This window comes from Diachasma alloeum, unplaced genomic scaffold (genome assembly GCF_001412515.2).
Source record: "Diachasma alloeum isolate Michigan unplaced genomic scaffold, Dall2.0 Dall_scaffold_00280, whole genome shotgun sequence".
Taxonomy (NCBI): domain Eukaryota; kingdom Metazoa; phylum Arthropoda; class Insecta; order Hymenoptera; family Braconidae; genus Diachasma; species Diachasma alloeum.
The window spans coordinates 221162-243561 of NW_021680419.1; the positions used below are offsets into that span (position 1 = coordinate 221162).

General features: G+C 37.9%; 2 protein-coding genes and 2 non-coding genes across 8 annotated transcripts in view; all 4 read right to left on the minus strand.

The window, feature by feature from the left end:
* Positions 1 to 2: 2 nt before the first annotated feature.
* On the minus strand, positions 3 to 7871 carry LOC114841044. 3 transcript variants are annotated; one of them, XM_015257368.1, is made up of 5 exons: positions 7689 to 7871; positions 7100 to 7365; positions 6134 to 6375; positions 4511 to 5333; positions 3 to 20 (listed from the first exon to the last, which is right to left on the minus strand). In XM_015257368.1, the coding sequence occupies exons 2-4, from the start codon at positions 7324 to 7326 to the stop codon at positions 4543 to 4545; spliced, it is 1260 nt and encodes a 419-aa protein (XP_015112854.1). In that variant the 5' UTR covers positions 7327 to 7365; positions 7689 to 7871; the 3' UTR covers positions 3 to 20; positions 4511 to 4542. The 3 variants fall into 3 exon arrangements, with proteins under 3 accessions (XP_015112854.1, XP_015112852.1, XP_015112853.1); XM_015257366.1 differs by lacking the exon at positions 3 to 20 and having other exon boundaries at positions 4268 to 5333; XM_015257367.1 differs by lacking the exon at positions 3 to 20 and having other exon boundaries at positions 4268 to 5333; positions 7100 to 7871.
* Positions 7872 to 8556: 685 nt separating this feature from the next.
* LOC107038331 (probable JmjC domain-containing histone demethylation protein 2C) overlaps positions 8557 to 22400 on the minus strand; it is a 151144-nt gene continuing 137300 nt past the window's right edge. Inside the window, exons 10-16 of one of the 3 annotated variants that reach the window (XM_015257373.1) lie at positions 21310 to 21666; positions 18405 to 20489; positions 16103 to 16313; positions 15010 to 15413; positions 14100 to 14307; positions 13680 to 13828; positions 8557 to 13024 (exon numbers count right to left, since the gene is read on the minus strand). In XM_015257373.1, coding sequence (XP_015112859.1) covers positions 11021 to 13024; positions 13680 to 13828; positions 14100 to 14307; positions 15010 to 15413; positions 16103 to 16313; positions 18405 to 20489; positions 21310 to 21666 — 5418 coding nt within the window. In that variant the 3' untranslated portion in view covers positions 8557 to 11020. Of the gene's footprint in view, positions 13025 to 13679; positions 13829 to 14099; positions 14308 to 15009; positions 15414 to 16102; positions 16314 to 18404; positions 20490 to 21309; positions 21685 to 22400 lie in introns of all 3 variants that reach the window. The other 2 variants (XM_015257374.1, XM_015257372.1) reach the window with 2 other exon arrangements.
* LOC114841245 lies at positions 13102 to 13164 on the minus strand. The gene has a single exon (XR_003783065.1). It is a non-coding gene; the product is annotated as a small nucleolar RNA SNORD36 (small nucleolar RNA).
* LOC114841244 lies at positions 15489 to 15563 on the minus strand. Its single transcript, XR_003783064.1, has one exon. It is a non-coding gene; the product is annotated as a small nucleolar RNA SNORD36 (small nucleolar RNA).

Below are 22400 nucleotides of genomic sequence, written 5' to 3' on the forward strand. Positions count from 1 at the left end.
TAGCCCCATTACTCATGCGTCTGAATAGAACGAATGAAGCTTATTATTATTTTTTTTTTGGAAGTGTGGAAAACTTGCTGACAATTGGACAGCATTGATTATTTATTTTATTTCCATTTTCGGAGGTGCATTTTAAGCCAGTGGTAACACCTCAACCTCCCAAGGGCGAATTATCGTATTTTTTCAATATTTTCACTTGTATAATCACTAACAACGATTACACCAAGTGCGTAATCGCGAGAAAATATTATTGTTCCCCTTGGAGTTACTTCCGATAAGCGGATGGGTTGAATGCATTCTAGAAGTTTCCCGCTTGCTAAACAGCGAAATTAGTGTTTGCGTAGACTTGCCGTATTGAATGTCAATTTTTAATGCGGAATGACAGACGCATATTTTCTTATTTTGAGAAAATAGGGAGGTCTGATTTTTATTTAAATTTATCAGTATTTTTATTGAAATCTCAATGTTTCAGGAAAATTAGCTTTATTTTTTCTCTTATTGAATATAAATATTAAATATAGCATGTTGCACACTGTAATTTGACGGAGTTTTATCTTTGAAAATTCATAATTTCGTGGAAAAATCCGCGGTAACTGTGGACTTCAGTTTAATTATTCCGGGGAAATGAACGAAAAATTAGAAATATTCAGAGAACTCTCTCCTTGAATTTCAGATTGGTCTGAATTTAAAAGGAATTTCAGAAAATTCAAGAGAATTTGGCAGTGAATATTCATTCTCGTTTGAAAATTCATGTAAATTGTGGAATTTCGGTTTTTCTGCTGCTAAAAAATTGGGACTTTACTTGAATTTTCAGAAGAACTGGAAATTCCATTGACTTTTTTCCCTTAAATCAAATTAAAGATCTTTTCCGAAAAATTGAGTCAAATTTCGTTAATTCGGTAGATTAAGGAGTTGTATAAACGATTTAAAACATCTGCATTACACATTTTTCCCAATACGTATCTTATATTTTTCATTAAACTCTAATTTTTCCATTTGATTTAACATACAAATTTGATTCACTGCAACAGGTGTCGGCAAAAAATGAAGATTAAAAATAAAAAAATTAATTGACAGAAAATCCTGAAGCAATGGAAATTATTGTAAAAATATTACCAAAGAACATTATTGATTATTAAAATAGTGAATAATGTTCTTCCATTTAATACTGTATTGAGGCGTTATAAATGCACATTAATACACTTCAATTATTCAATAACGAATTGAATTCCTGTACAACAGAAGAGAAATAAATGAAATAAACTCTGAGTAACTTAAGTCTACCGTGCAATATACGTTTATTAAATTCTTACGAAGATTTATGTACAAATTATGAGTATAAACGAAACATTTACGCAGATTGAGTACAACAATGCATTCCTACGCCTACAGAAACCCCGAATATTCGGTTTGTCCTCTAGTCAAATATCATTACAGTTGTAAACTCGAATCTGTATAACGTAATTCAACAATCAAACATTATATTTACAAAATCCATAAAATATAACACAAAGTGATGCGTCAATTACACTTCAAAAGACTCTCTGGATGGTTAAAAAAATATAACAATTTCATGTGATTTAAAATACAAAATGCAAAGTAAAGTCAATCAATTTCTCCTCGCACTCTCGACGTGATTTATCGTAATCGATATTGAAAATTTTGGCACATTGTCTTATATAAAATTCTCACGACCAGTGCTTGAATATTTCCACTCAGATAAGTGGCAAATGCAAACAAATAAATCATGTTCTGCAACATCTCCCTAGTTTCTCACTCAAACACTTGATTAAAATAAAATAGCTAGTTTCTTGTACTCTCGGACAGAAGAGAGCATTCCAGACGATAAAAAAGCGCCAGAATGCATCTCAACTCGTTGAGAAATATCATAAATGTGATGTGCCGTAGCTGATCCTTAGGAATTCTCTACTGAGATTAACTTCGTTGTAAATATCCACTACAATAATGAGATTATCACTCTATTATAAGTGATTCTTACCACTACTGCGAATAATTCGAGTGTATGTGTATGAGTATCAATGAGAATTGCAATGGCAGAGTAAACAGCTCAATTTCTGGACGATTTCAACTCGCATTCAATATCTTTCTATATTATAAAAATCCCAATTAACTTCTGATGATAAAAATTTGGTACTTGAAATTAAAACTCCACAGTTAAGGGTTGCAAGGGTCAAAATAAAATTCAGGAAGGTCAGAATGAGGGTCACGAGGGTCAGAATAAGGGTCACGCATTTTTTAAATTAAAGAAGGGAATTTATATAGCTTTCCACATCTTCGTGACGTCATAGGAAATGATTGGATGGGATTTGGATGCGGTAGGAGGGGAACCGGGATTATTCTCAATATAAATAACCATTCAGGTGATTATTTTATTTTAGATCCTCCTACCAAACTCGAATTTCCCTTAGCCGTCCAGGAATTGGCCTGTTCACCCCACCTAAACCAGAAATTAGAGAGCAGAAACGAATCAGCACTCCAAACTTTTAATTTAAAAAAATTACTTTTCGTAGAAAAAAAAATCCAACTTCATCAGCGATTCAATGAGTCCTTGACATTGAATAAATCAAAAGTATTGATGCCCCACTCCCCCAAGAAATATGAAAAATGAAAGAAGAAATGTCGGTGATAGAATATCTATAAATCTACAATGTTCAATTCATTCGATAAATTAATTCTCATCACAGCATTTGGAAGGATGGTTGCATCGTCCCATGTAAAATCTTTCAGTGTTATCATAAAAAACAGCTGCTCCATCATCAGGGTGTGGGAATCCCTGGTCTCTTCACTCATCGTTGCTCAATCCTTGATCAGTTGCTCTCTTTGTATTTCAACTATGTTAAAATGTTTTTTTTGTGATGAAGATCATCGAAAGATGCTGGTAATGGCGATAAACAAGGACGTTGACTCGCTAACGTGAATTTCCACGAATACAGTCTTATGAAATTGGCACGACGCACATTAGCCTACGTCTATTGCCATCGACTGCGACCAGTCTTTACATTATTTGTATTTTATACGTATGATTATAATCTCCCTATCGTGTAGGAACGACAAACAATTCATTGAATTTGGGAGAATGGTTTGGCTGAATTCCAGAATGTTGTGAGCAATTTTACGAATGGAATTTATTTTTTGAAGAATTGCATTGAAATAATTCAAGGAGATAATTTACTGAGTTAATTGTTGGAGTGATTGGAATTGTTTGAGTACTTCAAACTTTTAATTCGTTATGAATACAAACATCAGTTGTGACTTTCCTTCAAGTATTTTCAATGCAAGTTCTCAATACAATTCAATTATAATGGAAATGAAGCAAGTCCTCAAAATTTCGCTCTTTGATTTTCTCCATTATGCAACTAAATTTTCTCTCACTTATGGTAAATGATAACGAGGCGATCATTACAGCCCTCAGTAATCGATCATGAGTTTGATTCGATTCCAGAATATTGTGAGCAATTTTGTGAATGCAATTTGTTCTTTTTTCGAGTAAATTATTCCAGCGATTGGAATCGTTCGAACAATCCGAATACTAAATCATCATTTTTAGCATTCGTTCAAGCATTTCTAATGTAAATCGTTAATAATTTATTAATAAATTTTCCGTCACTCATGATAAATGATAACGAGGCTGTTATTACAGCCATCGGTTATCTCTTGAATTCTTTTCACTAAAGAACCGATGATTATTGATCTGAGAAACTTGCGTTATTGGTGTCAGTAGGATCACAGAAGCATTTCCTGTTTATCATCTGACTCAGCGTCGAGAAAGTATCAAGCGATCATTTCTCCTAGACCTAAAAAAATTCATAGAAAAACCTGGCGAGTTTGATAAAAAATTCTAGTCGATTTTTATTGGACTTCTATTGAAAATTCTATTAGCTTTCGGGCGATTCTGTTGAAAAATTGCAGTTTCTAATAGAAACTATTTGAGAAATCAGTAGAATTTCTTCTCTACAACTTTTTATGTTGAGACATTTTCCGTAGGAAATCCTCGACGTGAGTTTCTCTTTTTTTCACTCATTATTCTTTCCTTTTCATTAAAAAATCAAACAAGGAACTTGGAAAATTTTAGCCGAGGAATTTCAATGACAAATATCTGAACAGAATGAGTTTTAGGTAAAAAAATGAATTCTATGAATTTTTTTACAGATAAAATCAGGAGAATTTCATCCGATACAATTTTATCTATTGAGACATTTTCTATTGGATTTCGCGGACCTGACTTTCCCATTTTTCACTCAATTTTTCTTCTCTTTTCCCTAAAAAATCAATCGAAAAAAAACTCATAAAATTTACATCGAGGAATTTTTACAGAAAATACCCCATTAGAAAACTTCTACGACAAAAACAAATTCCCCTGATTTTCTTCCATAAAAAATATTCCATTAAACATTTGTATTAAAGCTAAAAGAAAGGAATTTCCTCCCGAATCCGCTAGGTTTTTCTACGCAATATTTCCTACACGTAGTTACCACAAACAAATATCAACCTCGAAAAGCTGGAATTTCCTTAGAATGATCGTCAGTCTCGTGGGCTCTCCATCATGTTTCCAGTCTCTTCATTAATCGTAGTAAGATTATTCTTCTGGGATTTCTTGTCATCAGCCTCGTGCATCCTGAGACTGTTCTCGAGATTCTGACGATTCTGATCGATGCGATACTGAGTCTCCAGGTTTTGTTTCCCATCATTCACGAAGTGCTTCTCGTAGGACCCTTGATTCTCGTCCTCCATCCCAGGCCAGTAGCGTCCGATGCTCGGGGAGATGTCTGGCGAGCTGTCAGTGTAAGAAAAGTCACCGAAACTGCCGTAAATGGGCGAGTCCGAGGGGTAGGGAATGGCCGGATACTGGACATTCCCAGGATTTCCATTCTGATTAAAGAACATTCTCCTGTACTGATTGTAACAGGTGCCATCAGTGTTGTAATGCGAGGTGAGTGCCACCTCTGAGGGCCTCGATTTCACCCTCGACGGCTGGAAAACGCAGAGGAGTGTCCACATGGGCAGGAAATACTTGAGCCCTAGGACAGTGGACATGACCAGGCTGTAGTAAATCTGCACATGCCCGTAGATTCCACTGCAGCCAGACTCCTCTCTACCCATGAACGACATTACTGCGTCAAAAACAACTGAAACAACAGCTGAAACTTCGTAAACAGCTGTGACGAGCCACAAGTCTCGCGTTTGTGAACTCACGGCTGGTAGCATTAAGGTGGATATTGTGTGCTCGCTGTTGTGGGTGAGGTACAGAGCCACTACTGCGAACACTTGGACGGCGAGGAAGTCTGCGCTTGACAGCATCAGCCAGTAGGGACCTAGAAATTCGAGACATGAGGCTTGTTGGGTTTAGGTGGGGCTCAAGGGGGCTGTTGTCTCCTGTAAAATGCTGAATTGTTTTCTTGAGGATGAGATGGAGAATATGCTTGATTTTTAAATTATCTTCGCGGTATTTAATGTTGTGACGCTATTTTTGTGGTGAGGAATATAAAATGAGGAATATAAAAGACACTGTTCACCGCAAAAATGAGAGAAAAATTACATTAATGTGAGATTTCAAGGATTTTTGTTGGAGAAAACTCACTATTTGATGAAAAAATCAATGCAACTGTGTAGAAATCAAGAAAATTTTGATAAATATATTCTCGGAGCTTAATTTAGCGACAATTCAGCGTTATTTGGTATAATATTTGTCTTCCTGTGGATAAAAAATTTGAAATTGTACGGAATTATCAGGGAAATTTGAGATTTTAATTTCTTTTTAATTGTGGATATCGTATGATGATTTTCGTATTAACTTAATTTGTTTTTGGGCAGAACCGTTTATTCTACGAGTCAATAAAAAGCATTACAATTCACCTATTCAGAGGTATTTCCTGAAGAATAAATATTTCCTGAAGTCGTGAGTCTATTCTTTAAACAAAATGATTTGACATTCGATTGATGTCTTCAAAGTAATTTACACTGCGCATTTTCATAATCCGTGGATAAACCTCGGGACAGGTTTTGAATTGCCTAATGAAAGGGACAAATTTTTTGCAAAGTCAACAGGATTGAAATTGTCATGTTGTCCCTGTAGTTTTAAACAAAATAAATTTAGAATGCGTCTTCCACTCACGTAGACACTCTGTCCATGTTCCACTGATGTCCACCATGCCCATGAGGACAACAGTAGTGCAGTACAACATGTAAAGACACAATACGGGATTGACAACGTGCTGAACGATGTCATCCCTATGTCTGGACCTGGCAGCGACTGACCAGTGGAGATGACAGATCAGAATGAACTGCAGGAGTTTCAGGAAACTCGGAGCAAAGTCCAGTTGGGGGTAACGAATGCCAAATACTGCACTGGCAGCACTGGAAATTTATCACTGGTGTTACTTCATCAATCAATTACTCCATGAAAATTAATGGAGATCGGGAGAATTACGGGAGATGTAATTTTCAATTTCAAATTAAGGATATGCAAGGATCCAGGTATTGAAAATTATTTATTTGACAATTTTCAACCATCAAATTTGTCAATTAAATTGCCTGAGAGTAATTTGGAAAAAATCGTCAATATTCAGTTTTATTCAAAGTCCATTTCGCACAGAATTATTTATTTTAAATATTCGTTGTTTATAAATAAATAATTAAAATTGTTTAAACTTTCGGAAATCTAATTTTTTTAGACATGAAATTCATTTTTGGCAAAATTCTGAATGTGAATAAATTTGTTACGATTCCGAACAAATGATTTTAATGTTAGAAAATTGATTATTCATAAATTATGTATGGAACAGGCTCGTAATTTAAAACAATGTCAATTTTTAAATTATTTCGTCAATCTTGCTCCAAAAGTAAAGTTTCTAAAATAGCCAAAGTACTTGGATATCCATAATTGAGCACAATACAAAAAAATTGATTGGACATTCTGCGTAATTTTCTACCGAATAGTAATATTTTCATTGAAAATCCAAATAAATTGGGGAATTCTCGTCTCCCTGCTGCTCCGAATTCCACTGAATTTCATTGAATTTTCGGTGAAATCTGAAATGCTCATCCAACACTGTGTATTGTTCAAATGTAATCAACTCACCAGACAAAACACTGGATGACAGACACATAAAAAATAACGTAGTGATGCATCTGCGGGTGCTTGTAGGCATGGTACTTAACAATCTTGAGTACAGCAAAGAAACAAGTTACTGCACTAATAACAACGAGTATACTGATACGTCCACATGCAACAGCATCGTAGGTATCCAAGCAGCCTTTGTTCAACGCGTCCAGCGTTTCGTTGCCGTATTTCTGGCTCCTGGCCATGACTCAAGCGATCCACACCCGAAATATCAGATCATTTCACTGGAATTGTAACCGCATAAATTGCGGATTAAAACGAGTTTCTCCGGGGAATTGAGTATGAAAAAAAATGCTGCACCGAAACCAGTTGGACTGGCGCATTTGGAGTGAACCGAGAGGTGGATTATTCAGCGGTCTATCCACTTCCAAGAGCCTTGAAACTTCCGGTGTGCTTTGGGCTCATTATCATACAATGCGCGTGATGATTCAATGGGAAGAGACAGGAATTCTAACGACACTACTTCGATTTCGATTGGAAACTTTCATCGCGTAGGGAGGATGTGTCAAATTACACGGTTGGCAAGCTTTCGACAACAACAACTCACCTAAATACTCGGAGCTTTCGACACTTTTGGGGGGATTGGAAGCCGTTCACCGACACTGCCATCCCGGGGAGGTTTTGTTCTCGGAATTTTCGAGTGAAACTCGCGGGGGGACGTGCGACACTAATTAAGGAACATTTTTTTTTCACGTACAGATTGGGGATTCGTGATATGCACGAGACACAACTGCTCCGGCCATCTTGGAGTGGAGAACACGAGTGCGCGAGGAGTGGCGCTAGGAATGTGATAGGGTGGGGGGGATATTTATTGAAATATTATGACGTTTTTATTGGGAATAAATTGTGGATTTTTTAAAAAAATTTTTGACGTTGAGTCGAGGTTTTCAATTATTTTTTTATCTTTTGAAATGTTTTTTTAAATATAGAATGAAATTTGAAGAACTTGAATTGTAGTAATAATAAGAATAATAATTATTGTTATTAAATAATTGAATTTTTTTAAGGTATAAGAATTTTTAATAATTGCATTTGTCAATTATACTGCAACGAAAACTTGTGAATACCTGCGTCATGTAAATTTCTGAAAAATTACTTCTTTCTTAATAAAATCCCGTCTCATGAATAAATAATAAAAATTGTTCAGACATTCAGACATTCGGAAATCTCATCGTTCTTAGAATGGAAAATTGATTCTCTATCAACTCAACAATTGAGTTCTAATAAAAAAAAATTCCCAATTTTTCAAGTAGAGAATTGACTTTAAACCCTCAAAGTGTTATATTAAAAAAAAGTCCATTTTACCCCATTCCCTTTCCAATCCCGGATGAAGCAATCAACTCAAAAAATGGAATAGTTACCGAACAGAATAAAAAAAATGGGCCAAGGTATCGTTGAAATAAATAAGATATGCATTATAATATAAACATTTCTTATTCAAACGTATTCTTACATTTACACAGTACAAAAAATTATACTCAAACCTCCGCCGGCCCGCGGTTATCATAACTGCCGTGACTTTGAGAAAGGGTCGGCCGATGGTTATCCAGGACACTGGGCAATAGGTAATCATTATTCCTCTAACTCATTTAATTACGATTTTCCCTAGACTGTACACACTATACACCTTAATCCATATGTAATTCCAATCCCCCCGCCTCTCGTGACCCCCCGTTACCCCCAATCACTCATTACCTATTCACACTCACGTACTCCATTTATTTAACATCCAAACACTCAATTATTTTCCCCAGTTGACAATAAAACTGACTGACGTTCGTTTTTTTTTGCTTTTCTACTCCACATTTTTCATCCCCTACTCGACATAATCAGCAACATTTAAATATCATGTTTTGTTTTCTCTAATGAAACCGTGATAATGATTATATTAAGAATGATAATGACAATAAACCTATCTAAAGACGCGTCTAAATTACTAATTTTTTTTTCATAAATTCCCTCGATCCTCACTGACTGGAGTGTGTACATAAACCTTACACCCTAATCTTCATATTTATATATGTATAGTATACATATCGATGCTCATAAACACAGTACTCCTCACTCTCGCAGTATTTACAGAAATTAGCGATAAAACAATGAGTTTACCTGCTGCTGATGACAATACACCAATTATGTTGTTTCAATCTCTCCATTTTCCTCCTAAAATTCTTTATACACACGTATCGACTCTCCACTCGTATAATTTCATCAAACGTACGTTTCAAAGAGGGGGAAACTCGAAAAATCACTCATTAAAAATCAATTGAATCAACTCGTTGTGTTCGCTAGAAAATAATTGAGATCAACGAAACCGAAAAATCGTACCTGCAGCACAGAATGGGGGGCACAACGGGCACTTGTGACTTTTTTCTCAATGTCCATAACTCAGGAAATTGATTAATTGAGCTCAGTCTAGGGTCACCACGAAACTCCACTCCCTCAAAAATTCCATGACATGAAAATCTGCAAGTCACAAGCTCCCGTCTTGCCCCAAGCCGTGCCATGTGCCTTTGAAAATTTTCTCTAGTGACCCACTGAGCACAGATCCAATTCCCCCACGAAAAGTTTGAGCCTAAAGTACACTCTAACGCTATCACCCACGTGAAAAAGGAAAAATGTGTAGGAACTCAGCCCCAGGCATTCACTTCCACTTTACGACTAATCTACGTCGATACATTTTCCCTCCTCAATAATTTATCAATGACTATAAGCACCACCCCTGCTCAACATTGGCACTTCGAAAATTTCATAATTTTTACATTAACATAAAGCCCGTTGTACAGCGATAACTATAGATAAAACGAATGTCTTCCAAAGTTGTGCCTCAAAATGATAAAAAATAAACACAAGTCCAGATTCAGTAAGGACGGCATTTTGTCATGTACCAGATGTAATCCCCAATTAATTAAGTTCACAAGTAGTTAAAAAAAATTGAGAATAAACCGAAAATTGTCTGGACGTGAATTTTCCATCTAGAGGCAGTGTTCATCAACATTATGTTTCTTCAAAACCCAAAAAATTCACCCAAATGAAAATTTAATCTGACAGTCACACGGATTTATTTATTCATTCATATTGAATAAGTCCAACAGGGCAATACGATGGTAAACAACGTCAAATTGCACAAAGTTCATTAATCTGTACACACTTTCACACTCTCTTCCATAATCAACCATAAGGAATTTATTACAATATCATCATTATCATTACAACTACAATTAAATCATTTATCTACAATTATAATAGAATAGACAGTGTGTATTGGATACAGGCACGATATAACTAATTACAAATGATTTTATGATCCAAAAGACCCTCTGGTATCACAATAATATTTCGGACAGCGGCCAGAGCCCCTCGAATCCACATTAAAAAAAGAAAAACTAACTAAAGAAAATGGTGATAAATCTCAGGGACTTCATTGTCCTTAACCATAAATGAAAAAGGAAAAAAATGTTCTTATAAAAAAAACTATTGAATTCTTCCTTCTGCTGAAAAATAATATTCGAGGTGAAAGAGATAACCGAACGGATAAACAACGTGTAACCGCCATTGGCTCAGCCAATATCGAAATTTTTTTTAAATGAGAGAAAAAAAATGATAAATCGATACTTCCACTAATTAAATCCTCGTCAAATATTTATATCACAACAAACTAGGGCGCGTGGTCCTCTCCCAATGGAAAAACAAATCCATTCACCTGAATGTCCCACGTCGTAGCCTATTCCATCCCCTCCACGTGTTTGAAGCACCACCAGAGACCCCTCAAGTCCCCTCCACCTCCAAACACCAAATTTCTTGTAATTCATCAAACAAGAAATAAAAGTCAGTTCAACCTGACACTGAATATTTCTCCAATAATCATCGGCCCAACAACTACGTCTCCTCCTTGACCTCGACCTTTCCCTTGAGCTTCGAGATTGCCTCCTCCTTGGCATTAGCCAATACCGTAAGGGCATCCTTAACAGTATGATAAATAATATTCTTAATCTGTAGTTTATCCTCATGATTAGTATGTGTATCAGACAGTGCTCGAAACTCCTGAGTAAGATGAAAACAGTGTGAAACATTTTCAGGTGACACAAAGTCCTCAGCAACTTTAATACAATTATGAAGATTTCTGACTTGATGTGGTGCACCAGCTGGCACAAAGACAGCATCACCAAGACACTGGACAACAGCATAACCCTCAACGCCATACTGTTCGTAAAGTCTTTTTCTCAATTTGCCATCGAGATAGAAGCTCTGATCGTGAATGGGATCGTGATGTGGCTCGAGTCGTGCACCTCTCTCGATAGCAACGGCATTCAGTAAATCCCTGATCTTATCGGCATCGCGTGCTGCATAAATATGCCACAGTGCACCAGGTGCCTCGCCCCTCTCGCGTACACGACGTTTTGTTAATACATCACAGCCAGCCTCGTCGATGGCCCTCAGTGCCTCAGCAATGTGCTGCTCTTTATCGCTGTCCTGTGGTATTCCCACGTAAACCATAACATTGACAGCGTCCGAAATGTCTAGATGAAGATTTGTAGTGCCTTTGTTGGAGTAAACTGCTGAGCCATAGGCATTGTACATTTTTGGCCCAAGATCAGGTCTTATGAAGCAGCATGGAAGCCTACTGGCTAAATTCAAACGTCCATCGCGATGTGTGTACTCAGACAATGGCAGGACTTTCATGAGATCAGCAAATCTAGAGGGCAAGAGTTCAGCGAAATCATCGCCTGGGGGCCAATCCTTGAGTTTCAACAGCATTGGATTGCCCTTGTCATCCTTCAGCCTCTTTGAAAAATTCTCAAATCCCTCCCAGAATTTTTTCATCGGCTGATTTGGCACGAGATTGCCATTCATACAATTGACAAGATCATTCTTCTCGTCACCAAAGTCTCGTGCAAAGGCGTCCGGATGCCAGAGCTCCATGTCAAGTGATTTAGCAACATCAGACACAATTACTGGCTGTCCTCGCTTCCACTGATCCTGGAATATCCTGTAGTTGTTGATGTTGTGGGGATCGTTGAGCTTCAGTAGTTTACCATCGCACAACCACGAGTGGGGGACATCTGGGTACAGACTTTTGCTCTCAGTCAGTGTCATTATTCTGATTGGCAGGGGTTCACGACCGTGCTGAGTCCACTTGTACCTTCGTACAAAGTGCTTCAGCTCTCGAGGCTTGTCGTCATTGTCAATGCTGTCTTTCTCCTTCTTAACACTGTGCTCGATAACACTGGAGATTACCTCGTCCAACGTGTCCATCTTGGATTTTTTTCCTGCTTTTATCGTGCTATTTTGACTTGTGTTGCCAGTTTGATTCGTGTTCCCCGGTGAATTCGTTGGGGAATTTGATCTTGAACCACTGCCATTGGGTTTGTGTGAGGGTCTGATGAGCAGTTCCCTCAGTGTCGAGTAATTTCCATCACGATCTTCGTCGGAATCTGAACTCGAGCCACTGTCGTTCTTATCTTGATTCTGCAGTGCAACGTCAGCTAGCCAATTTAAGGGGGAATTCTTGTCCTCACCGTTTGTCTTAGCATCGGATCCTCCGTTGGAGTCGTTTTGATTTCTCTTGTCGTCTTTCATCTCCTGCTTTATACTGCCGTTAAGGGTCACGGTCTCGCCTTTAACCAGACTACGGAGGGTGTCGTTCAACTGGGCTGTTGTTGATTTTGCTATTGAGCAACTACAGTGCTGGGGGATTCCCCACTCGGCACGTGCCTCGTGGAGCATGTGACCGATTTTTGTTAGACTGTCACCAGCTATCATTTGGGTAAGCATCAGTCTTTCTGGCTCGTGAACCTGACGATTTGTGCAGAGCAGCCAGGAGAAATCGTCACGACCCTTTCCACCTTCTCCCCAGATCTTTATTGTTCCATCCTTTCGGCCCTGGGGGGAATTGCAATTGATTGGGTTAATTTTTTTTGCCGATTTTGGGGTTATTTTGAGGGTTTGAGGGGACGTTTTCAGTGTTAAAAAGCTCGTGATTTTATTATCATGATTTTTCAATTGTAGTTTTATGCATCATTTTGGGGTCAGAGGAATCCAAGTGTCGTCAAACATTTTAGTTTTTGTGAATAATTTATGGTAAATTTCCATATTAGTAAATTTTATTTTCGTCTTTTGAGGTTTAAAATTCTATTTTCAATGTTACAATTCATTTCGTGTTCAAAGTAATATTTAATCGTAAAAATTATTTCAATTTTCAAAAATTTTACTTTTTGTCTAAATAAAATCCTTCCAGCATTTTAAATTCAAAAATTCTATTACGAATTTGGAAAAATGATTTTTAGAGAAAAAAATTCATTGTTTCTCGATGATTCATTATGATTGTTATAATTATTTTATGAATAAGAATTGGGAGTTTATTTTCTCATAAAAGCCTTTTTATTCTTTTTCTGGGCAAATAAATTTTCGGAAATGTTGAAAAGAATTTTACCGCCAAAAAAAATCCTCAAAACACTTGGATATCCTCAACCTTCGATCATTGTATTCTGTATTTAAATATCCGAAGATATGAAGTAAGAATGTTAAAATGAATTACCTTGTAACAATCAATGCATACGACGAAACCACATCGGCCACAAGTCCAGTGATAATTGAAAAGTGTTGTCTCGCACACGTCACACAGCTCTCGAACTCCCTGAATGACTCGTTTCCAAGCAACTGTTCCGTCTACAACCCCCGAACTCGCTGTGAGGTTTCCAATTAACAAATTGGGGGAAAAACAAAAGCATTTAATTCATGCGAACCAAATAAACTTAAATAAAATAATACTAATAATTAATTTCCAACTCAGGAAGCATCGAATCAAGAACATCAAAGTCAGAATGTAAAATGGCTTGAATAATTGAAATTAATAAAATGGAATGATTATCAACTTATGCTCGTCGTTTGGTAAATAAAATAAAAATTAAGGGAATTGATGTTTTTTGTTCAGATTTAAATTTATTTTGATGATTACCTTCGGCCATGTGCTCCTGCAGTGCGTTCTTCTCCTGATGAAGAAGATCACAAAATTGATCGCCGACCTGCCTCAACAGTCTGCACGCCATTTCGAGATCCAACGGTTGTTTATCCGCTGGTTTTTCGTCCTCATTCTTTTCCGATTTTTCGTCCTTGCTGTTGGCCGAAGGCTCGTGATTACCAGGCAGCCAGAGACGAAGGTCATCCTGGAATATTATGTCATTACTGTTTAGTATTCACTCACAAATGTAATCCATATTACATTACGTAACAGTATTACAAATGATTCACACTCGGAACAATGCGAATGAAAGGAGAAAATGGATGGCACGTGACTTTTGCATTATCGGTTTTAATTACGCGACGTTTCCGTCAGCAAGTTCTTATCGAAATGAAAAGGATCAACTTCCTCATTTAATTCTGTTATTTCACTCTCCAAAGGGAACAAATACGCAATTTTTCTTAAGTATAGATATTTCTAGGCGATGGTATTTGATTTTTTAGTGAACGCTTATGCCATTTATTTTAATGTTATTAGATGAAGCAAAATGTTTTTTCTCCTCATAAAATCAAAAATATTTGTAACAAGCAATACTTCATTATTTAATACTCCATGTATTTAGTTTGGACGTTCCACTCTTGAAGTAATAAAATACTCAATTTATTTCTTTACTAAAAACTTTGAGGGAATGTTTTTTAAGAGAAAAAAAAAATATGCCATTTTTTAGAATGTCATTAAGATGAATCACAATTATTGTTCTTTCATCACATTAAATGAAAATAAAAAAGAATGAAAAAATGTAATGAATTCACCAATTACTATATCCATTCTCCTTACAAAAAATGATATTTGGAGGGGAAAATTACAAGTGTTGAACAACTGTAATTGAAAAATTACAATGACAAACCTCAGAGGCATCTTTGTGTGGATCACTGTAACCAGCAATAGCCAATTGACTCTTAATGTATCGCAATCTCCTAAATGCATAAAATCTGCAGAATATATTCTTCGGTAGTTGGGTTTTCAGTCGTTGATTTGGTGTCATTCTGCACTCACGACACTTTACTAATCTCGGTGCAACAGTGAAGCACGAATTATCCTGTAGCCAACTGTCGCCAGTTCTCTTTAACTCGAGAATTGATGGTTTGTAGAATGGATCTGTCTTGTCACCATCTTGTCCATCACCACCACTGCCAGTGCTCTCGTCGCGTCGTTCTTTTTTTTGACGTGGCTGTTGGTCTTCACCACCAGTGTCATTTCCCTTGGATGATTTTGGTCGTCTACCACGCTTACGTGGCTCTTTGTTGCTTCCTAATTGGAAAAGAGATAATTTTCACACTTGATAATTTATTCGTGTGGAGTAATAAATTTTTTTAACGTGAGGGGAATTTTTCAGGGTTAAAAAGCTCAAAATATAACATCATGGTTATTCAATCTTTATAAATGTTTACATCATTAAGTAAAATTGAGGTAATCCAAGCATTGAGAAATTTTCAGACATTCTCTTGTTATAAATAAATGACTGAAATTGTTAATAATTGAGGAACTTTTGAATATTAATAAATTTATTATGAAGTGGAGAAAATGATTGTCGGGATAAAAAATTCAATTGTGCATCAATTATTTATAAAGGAGTATAAATTAAGAAAAATTGGAACTCTTCAATTATTTAATTTAAAAAAATTATGAATTGTTTCAAGTTCAGATTTCTAGAAACAAAATTTTCCACAAATGTTAAAAAATGAAAAACAAAAAAAATTGTTTAAGCATTCCCTTATGATAAATAATGAAAATTATTCGAGAACCTTCCAAATATGAATAAATTAATAACAAATGTGAAATAATTTACAGACATGTAAAACTTCAGAGAAAAATAAATAGTAAAATAATAAAAAAATAAAAAATTCAGGAGAAAAAAAAATAAAAATTGATCAAATTCTTGGATATCCTCGACCTAAATGAATGGAAAATAATGTTTACTCAACTATATCGATAATTACCATTCTCAGATGAATTGTTTGAATTTGTAGTTGTGTGCCTCTTAGAAGTAGGTTGAATAGTCTCACTCTCATCACTCGCTGAGCCAGCCTCACTCTCATTACTCGAATCACTCCCAGCCCCACCACCACTGACTTGTTTATCCTCTTTTCTCCTGCGCTGTTCATCCACCGGTGTTTGTTGTCTCCTTCCAGCTCCCTTCTTTCGCTTTACCTACCACAGGGCACAGATTATTAAGTAGTCAGGAAGTTCATGCTCTTGTACAATCTAATGTCTAGCGTTCAATAAAGGTAAAACTAATTGTATAAAACAATTAAAGCATTAAAACGTGAAGGTTTTTTGTTCTGAGTCGAGCAAATTCGTCGAATGATGTAATGGAGCACGCGTTCAGACAAAGGGTTGAGGTTAGAATTCCCCCTTGGACAAACTAATCCGCAAAATGCCGACTATTTTACCTCATTCGACCACTCCATTATCACAAACGCTGAATAACTCCTCGAGCATCTGTCTCTTATCGAAATTGCTATCAATGGCAACAACTGATTGATTTTATTGAGGGAATGAAACTAGAGTCTAACAACGACTTTCTTCTCGCCATCTGCACTGAACAGTGTACGTGAGTGCGTGCGTCAACGTAATGGCAGAAAATCTTATGGCGCTGCGAGAGTGATTCATTTTGTGGCGGAAAAAATTCAAATGCAGAACTAGCTCAGCATTATTTCACATGACACAACATTTCACATGAGTATGAAAAAAATGCGGTATAAATATCGTCTGGTATGAGACATTCAATTTTTCAAAGATATTTGCAAATTTTTTTCCTAAAAATTTTTGCAATTGGGAGTCTTTATGGGAAAATAGTGCAGTCGGCAGGAGATATATTCTGTGGGAAATTGGATGTCTTGTTTTTTGAGACATTTGTGATTTTTTTAGAGAGGAAAATGATGCGAAATAGATACTTTAGGCTATTATTTCAAATGCAGAACTAGCTCGGCATAATTTCACATGAATAAAAAGACAAAATAACGTTATGAATATCGTCATGCATTAAACATTTTTAACATTTGCCAATATTTCTCAATGTTTTTCTACAAATTTTTACAATTAGAATTTTTTTTTTTTGTGATAAAGGGGCGTCTGAGGGTGTTTTTAATAAAATAATTTGTAATTTGAGAATAATACATTGCCTCAGAATAAAACATTTTTTATACAGAACAAAATTAATCGTCTTATTTTCTGAGACAGTTCCGAATTATTTCAAGTGCAGAACCAGCTCGGTATAATTCCATACGACAAATCAACGCTTTACATGAACAAAAAAGACAAAATACCATTCTGAATATCGTCATGCATTAAACATTTTCATTTTTTGAAGAAGATGTTTACAAATGTTTTTTGTTCTAAAAATTTTTGTAATTAGTATTTTTTTTTGTTGAAAAATGGAGGTCTGAACGTGTTTTTTAATAGTATACTTTTTAACTTGCGAATAATACATTCCGACAGAAGAGTTATTCTGTTTGAGATTTCGATTAGAATGCTCGAATGCAACATTTATTACTCAGGACAAAATTGCAATTTTCATCTTCTGATTGTGAGACATTGATGAATTTTTTCCAGAGGTTTACATCATTAAATGTTGTAGAGAATGGCGCAAAGTAGACACTTTTTGACTTTTTAAAATTTCATTATGAATGTACTCTTCATGAAATAATGAATATTCTTCTATTCACTGCAAACAAGAAAATCAAGTGTTCATTTTGTCCTCTATCTCGAAAATCGTAGGGTAAAATCTAATTTGCACGCATTTTTCAAGCTGTTCGTGCTTCAATATCAGACCATAGCATTCGTTGTTCTCCCGCAGAGACTAAGGACATCCAAGTACACAATTCTTTTCCCTAAAAATCTCAATTCCCCAACGAAGTCAGTAGTAAAGCAGTAAAACAATTTGAGTTGACCTAGCTCCTACTCTTTGAAAAATATCTCGGAATCCAAGGGAGATATCAAAATTTTCGTAATGACCTTTTCAGTAGTTCCCAATTAACTCTGCAAAAAAGGTCACAACAAAAAATTTCCTATCCGCCCTAGATTCCGAGATATTCATTGAAATCAGACTAGCCCCTTCGCTTCGCAACTGAAACGTTAAAAGTTACCAATTTTCAAAATGACCTGAAATTTCCGTGCAATTCACCAACTTCATCCCGAAAAATGTGAAATGTACTTGAATATCCTCAACCCAAAGAAGCCCCAAAGAACCCCTCCCCCACCACACCCAAATAATAAAAATCAGTCTGTGTAAATAGATACCTTGGGAGGTTTCCTCTTGGGCGGCGACTTCCTCTCTGGATCGCTGCTCGACGAGTCCTCTTGCAAGCCCTTGCCATCATTCCCATGCCCATTGATCTCCTTATTCCCCCCCTTCCTCCCACTCTTCCCCGCCACTTTACTCTTATTTATACTATTAACCGCCATACTCCCGATATTGTGTATAGAATTAACGGCACTTGTTAGACTAGTAGTCGTACCCTCTCGTTCCTTACTATTGAGCGGTTGTGAGGGTGCTTGTGCAATATTGAGGGGTAACGTGACACAAGAACCACTGCCAACTACCCCAGTATTGTCCTCAGTGGCGTCCTCCCCCGAGTGCCTCTGCAGCCAGGCCTTCTTGAGCTTGTGAACAGGATAATTAGTTCTACTCGGTGGCCTAGGAGCCGGACTATTCGACTTTTCACTATCCGTATTAGTTGGATTGCATCCCTTGGCAGGTGTGCCAGGTGCTGATGCAGCACTGGGTGCTGGACTTGGATCCTGTGGTACAGGACTGGGTGCTGGTGCTGGACTGGGTGCAGCACTTGGTGTTGCACTTGACGTTGGATTCAACGAACCAACACTACCAGCACTGGCAGGCCTTACCGAGCCATCACCACTGGCTGTTCTCGGGGCTGGACTCACAGAGACAACCGTTTGCTCCTGATTATTGGACTGTGGCACCGAGGCAGTACTGCCATCGGTCATCCTAGCAGTTGCAGCTTTGGCAATCAACGGCATGAGCTCGTGAACTCTCGCCAAAATAATTGGCTTAACAGACTCCAGTGACCATGGCTGCTGTGGCTCCTCAGTCCTTCTCTTTTTACACTCAAGTGCCACTGGCTGTCCACAATCGTCTCCAGGTGTTGGTGCTTTTCTCTTCGGTGAACTAGACCTCTCCACCCCCAAATCCAACGGCTGTGTCTGAAAATTTGTGTGCATTGTGTTCACTGGGGCTTGATGAATGGGCTGAACAGGTGTCATATGATGTGGATGTGTGACAACTGGTCGTGGAGCTGATGCTGCTGGTGGTGAACTGTGTAGTGGTGGCAATTTTGATGAGGGTAGAGACGTTGAAAAACGCGAATCGTAAACTGTTCCTCGGCTGTGAGCTGGTGGGGGTAGATGTGGCGCCCCATGATGATGAGGCACTTGCTGGTAAGGCGAACTACCTGCTTTTGAGGTGAGTGGTAGTGGTGTTGCTGTTACAACAGGCTCAGCACGACACACTGGTGTACCAGTCATTATTCCAGAATTTGGTTTGCCGTATATGTGAGGTGGTGCTGGACTGCTGACTTTTGGTTTTGAGCCGGGATTTGGAGGATAGTGAGAGGTGGGCGAGGCGTTTGGTGGATGAGGATAGGAGTAGGTGGATTTTGGGGGGGCGTAGGGAAGACCGGTCTCCGGCCTGCTGAGGTAACGGGCTTCTGGGGGCGATGGATGGGGTGTTTGGTGGGGATGACCGTGGGGTGATTGACGATTGTGGGGATGGGACTGGTGGGGACTTGGGGGTAACGTTGGACCTGTTTGTGGCTGTCTGTGGTGACTTGGGAGTCCTTTGGATTGGAGATTGTCCAGGTGATGAAGGTGGTGGGGGCTCTGCGTTGGGCTGCGATACTCGTAGGTGACACCCTTGTGCTGCTGGGACTGGGGGGGACCCACTTGTTGGACATTCAAGTAGGACATCATTTTGGGACTCGACGAGTGCGGGGGCGGCACTTTCTGGTGCTCTCTACCCTCGTTTTTCACTATCACTGAGCTCTTGTGGTCCGGCAGGAGAGGCGGCGGATTTGGCAGTAATTCTCGACCGTGATGGTCACGATCGTGGGCCAGTGGCTTGCCCGATAGGGTTTTGTGTTGGAGATCATTTTTGGATTTTAATTCGTGAATGTAGGTGGGCTGGGCTTGGTAGGCCGAGTAGTTGAAGAGACTGACGTTTGGCTCGGCTTTTGGGAGAGGGGGGGGACCCACCACTTGGGGCTTGTCGTGGTGAGACGTCACTGGGAGAGAGGCTTTTGAGGCTCTCGAATGAGCTGGCGGCGGCGGGTAGTCGACTTTACTTGGTACACTCGATGGTCTCAGTACCTGAGGATGCAATTTGTGATTTCAGGGGGTCTGCGGCGTTTGAGGGGATTGGACGAGGGAGTACATTGGTGGAGGTATTTTCACTCTTCGGGGACTGTTTGGTTTTAACTCTAGGGAGGGGGACGTTCAATTTTAGTCGGGGGGGAAACAATTGTGAAATTTTTAAGTGAAATGGGATTTTAAGGAAATTGGAAGTTTTACAGGAATTTCAATGAAATTTCAAATTTTACTGGAATTTTCATGAAACTTTACATTTCACTGGAGTTTCAATACATTTTCGCGTTTTACTAGAATTTCATATTTCACCGAAATTGCAATGACATTCCGAATTTCAACAAAATTCCAAATTTTACTGGAATTTCAATGAAATTTCATATTGAACTAGAATTTCAAATTTCATTGAAATTAGGAATTTCATTGAAATTACACTGAAATTCTACATTTGTCTGAAATTCCAAATCTCAGTGAACTGCCAATGAAATTTCAATTTTTTGAGCAGCAGGAGGACGCAAATTATCCAAATTACCGTAATTCTCCATCAAACCGTGAATATTCAATAGTAAATTCCGCTAAATTTTCAATTAACTGAAAATTCAACTACACATTCCCCTGAATTTCCCTGATTTCTCTGAATTCCCACGAAATAATTCAACCGAAATTTACACCTTCTATTGCTTTTTCCCCGAAATGTTGAATTTTCAATGAAAAAATTCCACGCAATTTCCGTGGAACTGTAATGGGATAAAAATTGTCCAAGATGTGTACCGGAAATTTCAAGGAAAAATTTTCACCAGTGTGCAAACTAATAATGTCCACTGACCTGTTGAGCAGTCGATGGTGCAGTGGCTGCATAATAAGCAGCTCGTTGCTGTGCAACCGCGTGATCCCTCGCCTCAGCCTGTCTGTGGAGTCTCTCGGCAGCTGCTAAATGCTCACGTTCACGTTCTCTAGCTTGTGCATCGCGCTCTCTCTCTCTGGCGTCTCTCTCCTCTCTCTCGCGCTGCTGTTGCTGTTGTGCAACAGTCACCGAGTGACTAGTTGCACCCCCTGGATGATGATGTCCACTGTGACCGGTCAGGGCACTGTGGGGTGGTGGAGCTGATGGATGAGATCTACTTCCCGGTGGTGGCAGTGGAATAAAACTGTTCCATGCCATTGAGGCAGACTGCATGTTTCTCTGCGGAGCATAAGATACCTACTTCAATCAATACTGCAATCATCGATGTATGTTATTAACTGGGAATAAGGAAATGAGCGCTCTTTGCTGCGTCGTTCGGTTAATGAGGAGCAGGAAAATGAATGGTGATTTTTTTTTTCATCTCAATGGATCGTTAAGATGCTGGGGAACTTGTGGAGAATAACACGAGGAAGTTATCTGCATAAATAGCTTGATGACATGACATTTAATGAATGAAGACACTTGATATGTTCAGTAACTCGTAAACACGATTGCAAATTCAAGAAGGATGAATAAAAAATAAACTTTTTTATTTAGGGCAATTTAACTCGGGGAAAAAATTATGAAATAAATTTCATTGAAATATCGATAAAATTCGCTTGATGAAGTGGGATTGATGAATGAATTTGGTATGTTCAATATATGTGTACGTCCACGTGAAAAGGGCCCACTTTGTCGCATCTAGTTTCCGAGATATTCACGTTTTTCTCTCCACATCTCCCATTTAAACCAATGTTAAATTGTTTTTTTGATCGTCTATACTGACATCAGTTTTTATTCTATCGGGTTGATTTTGGGCTCAAAATGTGAGAAATCTGATGAAGATTATCGTAACATACATAACTCCAATACCGTCAAAGTGGGCCCTTTTCATGTGGACGCCCACATATCATAAACAGAAGACCTTTTTTATTCAAGAAGATTGAATAAAAAATAAAAATGTTGATTTGGGG